The sequence below is a fragment of the Hypanus sabinus genome, chromosome 1, assembly GCF_030144855.1.
Source record: "Hypanus sabinus isolate sHypSab1 chromosome 1, sHypSab1.hap1, whole genome shotgun sequence".
NCBI lineage: Eukaryota > Metazoa > Chordata > Chondrichthyes > Myliobatiformes > Dasyatidae > Hypanus > Hypanus sabinus.
Window position 1 is genome coordinate 189,623,947 of NC_082706.1, and position 10,469 is coordinate 189,634,415.

Below are 10,469 nucleotides of genomic sequence, written 5' to 3' on the forward strand. Positions count from 1 at the left end.
AACCCATGCCTACTTGCATTCACTGTATCGATACCATTCAATTTTATAAATGTCTAGTAAATTTTCACATTCTTCTATACACAGGGAATAAAACTATTCAAACTTTCCCTATAATTCAGGTCCTCAAGTCCCGGCACCTTCCTTGTAAATTTTCTTTGTTCATCATTCTAATGTTTAAGTTTTTAAAGGGGGCATTGAGCTGCTTCAACGTTTTTGGAGTTCTGCCTACCTATGGAGCTTAAAGAATACACTATCACATATCTGATTAATGCCTTGAGAGGCATTTTGAGGAAGGCAGAAAGTCATTTATTTTCTCACTGGGGAATACCTGCCTCTGGTCCTTTATGGTCACAGTATTTATGTTAAGTTTCTGGTCAGGTTTCAATTCCATTCTGGTGGAAGTGTGGAAAAGGAGAGTTCAGCAACAGTAATGGAAAGACAAAATTCAGATTACAAAACATTTATGTTTTAATTTCAAAGACTTTTGACAGGCAAAAGTAAAATTTCTGAAAAAACCTGTCTCATATTGTTCAACCCAGTGACAGAACAAAATAAAGTACGACTGAATAATCTAACTCAATATTGTTGGTACATTGGGCTGATCACCAAACAGACTGTGATATCTACGTATTTCAAATGCAAGCACAATGCTTCCATCACATTGCAAAAGTTTTAATACAGTGCACTGCCACAGACTGGGCTTTAAACACTTAATATATATGAATATTTTAATCATATTTACTAAACTCTGAGTTGTACACAAGACAATTTAATCTAAATTTAACTACCAGTTAATATAACACTTATTTGATTTTAATTAAAAAGTATTTACAGGCAAATATCAAAAAGTTTACTATAATTATCAGCAGATAGCTCCCTTAAAGAGTTTTTCTTTAAAATACAAGTACAGACAAAAATGTTAAGAACAGTGTTGCACCAAATTGTTCAATTGCTAAGCTATTGCAGATGTCAGATTCTGTTGCCATTTATCCTGTTCCAGAACTCAATCTTCAATTTGATAAAAAAAATATTGAGTGTGAATCTTGGATTACATCATATTCTCTGCTCAAAGCAGTAAAGATTAAGCACTATAATTATTTTTCTTTTTACAAGATATGCAGTATAAAGCAATCTGCATATACAACAAATACCTCTTGTATCACTTGCTGGAATGAAGCAAGACAAAGTGTTAAAGGCTTATATAAGTAAATTACTTTTGATATTCTTAAAGAAGCTTGGAAAAAAATTAACAATATTCTTTTATTTTAAGAATACTTAAAATTCAAGCATAAAATTCTTCACACCAAATTAGTAATATTTCTATATGTTTAGTATAATGGATAACCAAAAAAAAAAGATGCTGAAATCCTAACCCTGAAGAATCTTAATCCTAATGTTCATTTCTTATCAGAATTTAGTCAAATAGACTGCTGTGGCAGGCCAAAACATTAAAAGCAACTTTACTAAAAAAAAATTAAAACTGCAATACACTATTCAATATATTTATATTATTGCACTATACAGGGATTAAGGCATTAATGACGCTTGAAATATTCAATTACGTAATTTATTCTGTTGTCCCAAGTGGCCAACCCAACTAAAAAAAATCCTTATACAGTGCAACAATTTATACTAAATATATTAGCTTATGTACACTCAGGACAGAAAAAATAGCCTTCTTTATACAAATTGTAAAAAGGAACAGAATTTAACGGAAAAATATGCAAGGATCACATTTACTAATACAGCCATCTACATTATTCAGAAATATACAAGAAATGGAGACATTGACATTAAATTAATTACAGGCTATACTTTCCAGGTTTTGCTCAGTTTCAGCTGCCATTGCTGCAGCTTGCAACTGCTCTGTCTCACTGGCAATCACACTTGTGGGTACTTGCTTGCGTTCACTGTGCATATTGTTTTCATGTCTCTTTAAATCAGAAGCTTTAGCAAAAGCTTTGGTACAGGAACCACAAACAAATGGCTTCTCACCTCGATGCCTCCGCTCGTGGTCTTTCAGATGAGACTTGTGTTTAAAAGCTTTGTCACACATGTGACATGCAAAGGGTCTCTCATTACTGTGGACACGTTCATGTTTTTTTAGATCAGGGGCTCGAATGAAAGATTTTCCGCACACGTCACACCCATAGGGTTTGAAACCGGTGTGAATTTTGAGATGTTCTTTCAAGTGAGCTTGTGTGGTGAAAGCCTTTGAGCAGATGTCACACACAAATGGTCGATCAGCAGAATGTAATTTCTCATGTTTCCTCAAACGAGTTTCATCAGTAAAAGTCTTGCCACAGGACTGACAACTGAACTGATCCCTGTCACCGTACAACAAATATTCAAATTTCACATCTGTGTTTGCTGTCCAGCCTGGAGCTTGCTCTTCTTTGACTCCACTCATGCTATCATTGAAAGCAAGAGTTGGAGGAGGCTGAGGAGTCACATCCTTTGGTTCAGTTGATTCAATGGTTTCCACTTCAGAACCAAAGCAGTTGACTTTACGAACTTCTTCACTTCCAAGTTCTTTCAAAATAGCCTCCTGAACACGCAGCCCATTTGCTTGGGTCTTTCCATCATCAGGATTTGGTACGGTTTCTTCTACTGCCTCCTCAGACTGTCCTTCAAGCTGATCTCCAATCTCTTCTATCTCTTCATCAGTGCTATTTACTGAGGGTCGGTGGATCTTAGCGCTTATGCTGTAGGGGTATCGACTCTTCCGGCGAGCTGCATTCTGTTGAGGAGATACATCACGCTTCTGAATACATAATTTATCTAAAAATTTGATTCCAAGGATTTGTCCAGAAGACATCATCAAATTCACATCTTCTCTCTTCACAGAGATTTTGGAGGTGTACATATAATTCAGTACTTCTTCAAATATATCAGAACGCAAAAAATCAATCTCGATCACCGAGGAACTATCAACCTCGAGTTTCTTAAACAATTTCTTGAAGTAGGTGCTACACGCTGCCAAGACACATCTGTGGGCTCGGAATTTAACATCTTCCACCACGATGGCTATGTCACAGAATTCTCCTTCTAATCGTTGTTCATTCAGTGTTTTCAGGAAAGCGTTTTTGTGCTCGTCGTCATTGTACTTCACTACTTCACCCATTGTGCTATGTTAACAACTGGAAATAGAAAATAAAACAAGGAAAAAAATAAGTAATGCAAGTTTCTGCAAAAGTCAATAAATAGTATATTTAAATAATCTAATCCCCATACTCTATGACACTGTGTTAATTAATTGATTTATTTATTTATTGAGATACAGTGCGGTATAAGGCCTTTTGGCCTTTCCCCTACTTCCCCAATTTAATCTTAGCCTAATCACAAGACAATTTTCAATGATCAATTAACCTACCAACCTGTAGATCTTTGGACTGTGGGAGGAAACTGAAGCACCCAGAGGAAACCCATGTAGTAACAGGGAGAACATACAAACTCCTTACAGCCAGCGGCAGGAATTGAGCCTGGGTCTCCTGCTGTCTTGTAAAGCGTTGTGCTACCATGCCGCCCAAGAATTATTGTTCTTATGAGAAAACAGGCAATTTGCAAGTTTGCAGATGACAGTATTAAGAACTGCAAAGCGGACAGTGATAAATTGCAACAAAATTCAAGTGGGCTAGTGCAATGGGATGGATGACAAATTAAGTTTAATGTGAAAACGTGAGATAAAACACTTTGGTATGAGTAATTTAGAAAATAATTTCAGAATAAAGAATACTATTCGATGGGGCTGCAGGAGTAGAGCGAACTGAGCGGCTGGGTGCACAGACCGTCAGAAGTGACAGGGCAGGTTGAAAGATGCAATTAATAAAGTAAATGCCAGTCTGGACTTCAGAGATTTATTCAGAGATTATTGAATGGTTCCTGGGAATGAAGGACCACAGTTATCTAGAGAGGTTGGAGCGGCTAGGATTGTTGAAGAGACTGAATAGAATGGATGATGGATGTTATTCCTCAAGGTGGACTGATTGAGGTGGAATAAATTGCCTGAAGATGCAGGTTACCCTGAAGCTTTTAAGAGGAAACTGAATAAATATACATTGGAGAAAAGTGTGCAAGATTACAGAGGGCCAGTGTGTAGAACTAGAGAGCCGACAGGTCTCCTTCCATGCAGTAACCATTCTATGAATCACATAATAGTGTAAACAGGAAGGCAGAGTGTGACAATTTCCAGCATTACAAGCAAAGATATAGAAACAGGGCAGATGTGACTGACTACATTTATTGGAAAGAAGTGTAAGATGTGTTTTGGTAGTCAACAAATACGATTTGGCATGTCAACAAGTATGCTCAAAAACTTCTAGTTGCACTGTGAAGAGCATTCTGACAGGCTGCATCACTGTCTGGTATGGAGGGGCTACTGCACAGGACTGAAAGAAGCTGTAGAGCATTGTAAAACTAGTCAGCTCCATCTTGAGTACTAGCCTCTTAAGTATCTAGGACAAATTTAGGGAGCGGTGTCTCAGAAAGGCAGCGTCCATTATTTAAGACCCCCAGCACCAAGGGCATGACCTTTTCTCACTGTTACCATCAGGTAGAAGATACAGAAGCCTTAAGACACACAACCAGCTTCTTCCCCTCTGCCATCCGATTCCTAAATGGACTTTGAAGCTTTGGACACTATCTCACTTTTTTATTATACAGATTTTGCCGTTGTAAAATAATCTATTCAATATACGTAATTGATTTATTGATTATATTTTATTTTTTTTTCTCTCTCTCTGCTAGATCATGTAATGCATTGAACTGCTGCTGCTAAGTTAACAGATTTCGTGTCACATGCCGGTGATAATAAACCTGATTCTGATTCCAGATATTAAAGAATCAGTAAAAATTAGATGGTGCAGAGACCTGAAAATGTATAGAGGCATGGAAGACAAAAGCAAAGAAACAGTTATATACTCTGGTTAGGTTACACCACAGTTACTATCTCTGGGAAACACAACACAGACAAGATAGTGTGGCTTTTGAGAAGATTTAGAGAAAATTACTAAAATGAAATCAGAGAAAACCTCTTTTGCCTTCCATCCCATCCTAGATCACCCTTTTAGTTCATCACTCTCCTCCCCAGTTTTGATGCATCTTAAAGCCTACTTATCCCAAGTTCTACCGTTCTGATTAAAGTCAAACGAATTACGCAAGCCTGCTCCACAAATTTATGTTTCCAGCAACTTCAGCATTTCATTTTTCTAGCACTATTGCCACATTGAGTAAATGTAAATCATAACACAGAATGCTATGTTGCTATAAGCATTAGTCCTAAATTTTCTTAATCTGATTAATCTGATATAACCCACATTTTTGAAGGTTTACTGTATCTATTTTTTAAATTATGTTTTTTTTTGGATGTTGTTATAAACTAAGCTAAAACTGGAGATTCATTCATGGAAAATTGTCTCTAAGAGCAAATGGTTTCCACACTGCTCTCTGTTGTCAATAATGAACGAACGACACTTTAAAATCTGCTGCGCTCCTGCTGTGTGAAAGTTATTTCTTTTCTTTTTCAATCTTTTTATTGAGTTTCATATATATATAAGAAAAAACATAACATAATAATGAATAGGTTATAAATACAATAGACTTGAAATTACATTACTAATAGGATAATATCCTATTAAACATCAACAAAAAAAAAGTACATTAATCAATCAAGTCTATATAATTATATATGAAAAAAACCAAAAATAATCGTCAGAAGAAAAGGAAAAAAAAATTTGAAAATATATAAAAGAGAATATATATTGAAAAAAAACACTAAACTAAACTAACATGGGCAATAATAACAGTATGATAGTGTCAAAAAAAACTCCGGAACTCCATACCTGAACAAGAATAAGCGGAGAGAAGGTCTGAAAAAGGTCAAATTAATTCATATGAAAATGTCGAATGAATGGTCCCCAAGTTTCTTCAAATTTAATTGATGAGTCAAAAATAGTGCTTCTAATTTTTTCCAAACTCAGATAAGAAATAGTTCGAGAAAACCACTGAGACGTGGTAGGAGGATTTACTTCTTTCCAGTTTTGTAATATAGACCTTCTGGCCATTAATGTTACAAAAGCAATCATTCGTCTGATTGGAGGGGAAAACTGATTACCATCCTCATTTGGTATACCAAAAATTGCAGTAATAAAATGAGGTTGTAAATTGATATTCCAAATTGAGGAAATGGCACCAAATATGTCCTTCCAATAGTTATGTAAAGTGGGACATGACCAAAACATATGGGTCAATGAAGCCACTTCTAAATGACATCTGTCACATTGAGGGTTAATATGAGAATAGAATCGAGCAAGTGTGAAAGTTATTGAGCTAGAAATATTTTTGCCTTCCAGTAACTTCCCCCCTCAGGCAGTACTCCAATATAATTACTTAGTTCTACATTTTTATACAATAATAAGAGGTCATCTATTTCAGAGGAGAGCAAGAGAAAAGTGAGAGAAAGTGGGGGAGGGGGGAAACAGAAAAGAGATGAGAGACAGACTCACTTCCTCATGTATCTATGGAAGCAGAAGCAAGAATATTCTTTAGGTAGAAGTAGACAGATTCTTGATAAGCAACAGAGTAGGATTGAGAAACCAAGTGACCCACTCCTGTTCCTAATTCACATGCATTTTATGGTGGTTGCCAGTTAATTGCAGCATAAATTTACTTGAGAGACTGCTGGCATTATAATATAACACTGTTGAGTGTCATTATATCAAATTTCAATAATAAACGATGTCCGAAAATGTACTACACCTTAGGAATGATGGAAAGACGCTGGAGAATATGCAGAGCTATATGAAAATTGTTCCAGAGATTAGAGACTTGTTATGTATAAGCACTGGAGAAACTGGGTTCTTCCTGAAGCAAGAGGTGGTTGCGAGGAGATCTGATAACATTGTGCAGGGATGGAGATGGTGGATGGAAGGAAACTGCTTCCATTGGTAAAGGTACAAAGAACGATAAGACCAGTGAGAGATACAAAGGTGTTGGGTGTCCAGGGGGATCTGTGTGTACATACACAAATCAGGAGTTAGTATGCAGTTACAGTGAGCCTTTAGTTTTACTTTACCTATTTTACATATTGCAGTTAGTTGAAGTGCAAAACGATCTGAATTTGAGAGTAGATTACAGGAACTTGAAAAATTAAAGTTCAACTTAAGTTTTATTGTCAAAGTACATATATGTCACGATATGCAACCCTGACATTCATTTTCTTGTGGGAATACTTAATGAATCCATAATAGAATAATAACTATAACAGACTGCCCAAATAGGCTGTACAACCAGAGTTTAGAAGACAACAAACTGCAAATTACAAAAAGAATAAATAATACTAATAAGTAAGCAGACAATAAATATCAAGGACGTGAGATGAAGAGTTCTTGAAAGTTGAGTGCATTGGTTGTGGGAAGATTTCAATGATGGGGCAAATGAAGTTATCCTCTTTGGTTTAAGAGCCCGATGATTCAGGGGTAGTAAGTGTTCCTGAACCTGGCGAGAGAATCCTGTGCCTCTTGTACCTTCTTCCTGATGGCAGCAGTGAGAAGAGAGCATGGCCTGGATGGTGGGGATCTCTGATGATGAATTCGTAGAGATCTACAGCACATTACAGGCCCCTCGGCCCAAAATGTTATGCCAACTGTGCAACCTACTCTAGAAACTGCCTAGAATTTCCCTACTGCATAGCCCTCTATTTTTCTAAGCCCCAAGTACCCATCTAAGAGTCTCTTAAAAGACCCTATTGTATCTGCCTCTACCAATGTCACTGGCAGTGCATTCCACACACAGTCCACTCTGTGTTATAAAAAACTTACCTCTAACATCCCCTCAGTATCTACTCCCAAGCACCTTAAACTTTGCCCCCTCATGTTAGCCATTTCAGCCCTGGGAAGAAGTCTCTGGCTATCTACATGACCACTGCCTCTCATCATCTTTTACACCTCTATCAGGTCACTTTTCATCCTCTGTCATTCCAAAGAAAAGAGGCCAAGTTCACTCAACCTATTCTCATAAGTCATGCTCTCCAATCCAGGCAATATGCTTGTAAGTCTCCCCTGCACTCTCTCTATAGCATCCACATCCTTCCTGGAGTGAGGTGACTAGAATTGAACACAGTACTCCAAGTGGGGTCTAACCAAGGTCTTATATAGCTGTGACATTACCTCACGACTTTTGAAAATCTCATGGTTGATGAAGGCCAACATCCCATACACCTTAACAACACTGTCAATCTATGCAGCGGCTTTGAGTGTCCTATGGATGTGGACTCTAAGATTGCTCAGATCCTCAACACTACCAAGAATCTTGCCATTAATATTATATTGTCTTCAGATTTGACCTACCGAAACGAACCACTTCACACTTATCTGGGTTGAATTCACAGCCCAGTTCTGCATCCTATTGATGTAACCTCTGACAACCCTCCAGATCATACACAACACTCCCAACTTCTGTTGTGGATTTCCTGTGACAGAGCTCTATGTAAATGTGCTCAATGGTTGGGACCGTTTTACTTCTGATGGATTGGGCTGTACTGAATTGGAATGTGTTAAGAGTTGGCACAGGTTTGGTGGTCAGAATAATCTCCAGCCACGGCATAAGGAAAAATATGAAAAAGGCACTAAGGATAAACATTAGTCATGATCTTATTATAGGATGAACCGGGTCAGTGTAGGTTACTTTTTTTAGGTTTCTTATATCCTCAAGAGAGTTCCAATTGCCAAGACTCAGTTTTGCGAGACCAAACAGCAGAATGGTAGAAATCACACGGCGATTTATCGGCATGACAGTCGGGCGATATCGCTTCCTGGTCATGCGGTGGCAGATGCCAGCGCGTTAGGCATCGCCCCCTTGAGTTCCGAGTCATCGCTGCCCGTTCCGTCTCCTCCCCCGATGCACTGAAGGAGCAGAGCCACACGGCGGAGCCTTTCTCGGCCCGGCGGCGAAGCTCCATGACAGTGTGCACTCTCCAGGCGGCGGCAATGCACTGGCGCTCAGGGCCGCGTCTGCAACCAGCTGCCGGTCGCGGCGCTTCCCGCGTCCGTGTCGGGATCGCGCGCCTCCCCGGCGCAATCAACCACGCCACGCAATTATCGGATTTAAAAACAGATAAAATCCCTTCTGGCGTTACATCAAGCCTGCAATTCATATTTAAATATCAGATTATACATTAATACTTATGTCGCAATGCAATCGCTAGTGCTTAGTTCTCTTGCCGGGCTACTGAAAGGGAATTTTAATTATAATTGGGAGCTCCATTTTGAAAAGCGCCCATCATCTGCTGATCCGAAATGCACGCCGCCAGGGTGGGAAGGTGTGCAAGGGGGAGAATGCAAAGTCCGGGGGGAGTGGGTACACACCCGGCCGCTGGATTTCTCCAGCCTTTCCCGTGAGGTGGGACCCGCGCCGGTCCCCTCCTCGCCCACGGAGACTCGGATCGCGCCTGGTTCCCAGCCCGGACGGTCACGAGTGCAGCTCACTCCCACCGAGCCCCACCATCTTGTCAGAGATCGCGCTCGGCTCGCGGCTCGCGCCCCCGCCCCCGCCCCGGCGCGCGGCTTTCTCCGGAGGCCGGCCTGCCCAGGCGCGAACGGGGAGAGGGGAGGCGGGAGCGAACCCGAGCCCGGCGCCTGCCGCCTGCCGCGGCCGGGCCGGGCTCGGGCAAGCGCGCGCGCTGCCGCCCGGCGCCGAGTCAGCAAGCTCCCGCGCCGCCTTACCTGAGCCGGGTCGGCGCCGCGCCGCGCCCGGAGACTGCAGACAGGCCCGCGGAGGGTCGGGCGAGTGCCTCGGCGACCAACTTGTGGCCAAATGTGGACGCTCCGCCCGAGCACCGGCGAGGGCGACGGAGTGACGCGCTGCGCAGGCACGGGGCGGGAGCAGGCGCGAGCACCGTCGCAGCAGGTCCGTGTGGGCGGGCGCACCCGGGCACTGCGCGCGGGCTCAGGGCGAGCGGAGCGAATAAATACATCGCAAGAAACAAACCACTCGTTCTTTGTTTCTCGATAGTCAGTGAACACTAAAGTTAAATATTTCAAAATGAGTTTCAGAATGAGGAGCATTAGCGAGGCCAGCATTCATTACCCATTCTTGAACGCCCTTGAGCAAGGAAACGTCTTCTTGAACTTCTTGACGGTACGAGTCCAGTGCAGTTGAGTTACTGCATTTAAACCAGCAATGATGAAAAACCAGTGATGTATTTGCCAGTGAATCTTTTTTTTTGGGGGGGGGGTATCTGTAGGTGGTGGTGTTCCCTTGCTACCTACTGCATTTGTTGAGTAGATGGTGGAGATCTCTTTACCTCCCTGTGCTGGATGCTCTCAGAGCTGGTGAGTAACAAAGCATTGCATTGTGAATCTGATGCCCACTGTAGCCATCAGGGTGGGAAAGGATCTTCATAAAGTGGCAATGAAGTGGGCTGCTTTAGAACATAGAATGGTACAGCGCAGTACAGGCCCTTTGGCCCACAA

The 10,469-nt window shown here is 40.9% G+C and overlaps 1 protein-coding gene across 1 annotated transcript; it reads right to left on the reverse strand.

Moving 5' to 3' along the window:
* Positions 1-201: 201 nt before the first annotated feature.
* Positions 202-9,884, reverse strand: zbtb14 (zinc finger and BTB domain containing 14). Its single transcript, XM_059983588.1, has 2 exons — positions 9,720-9,884; positions 202-3,140 (listed from the first exon to the last, which is right to left on the reverse strand). Exon 2 carries the CDS (start codon positions 3,122-3,124, stop codon positions 1,799-1,801), a length of 1,326 nt encoding a protein of 441 aa, XP_059839571.1. The 5' UTR covers positions 3,125-3,140; positions 9,720-9,884; the 3' UTR covers positions 202-1,798.
* Between the last annotated feature and the right edge of the window lie 585 nt (positions 9,885-10,469).

Bases quoted from the DNA above. Each gene is read 5' to 3' on its own strand.
- zbtb14 (XM_059983588.1), bottom strand. From the start codon at position 3,124: ATGGGTGAAGTAGTGAAGTACAATGACGACGAGCACAAAAACGCTTTC.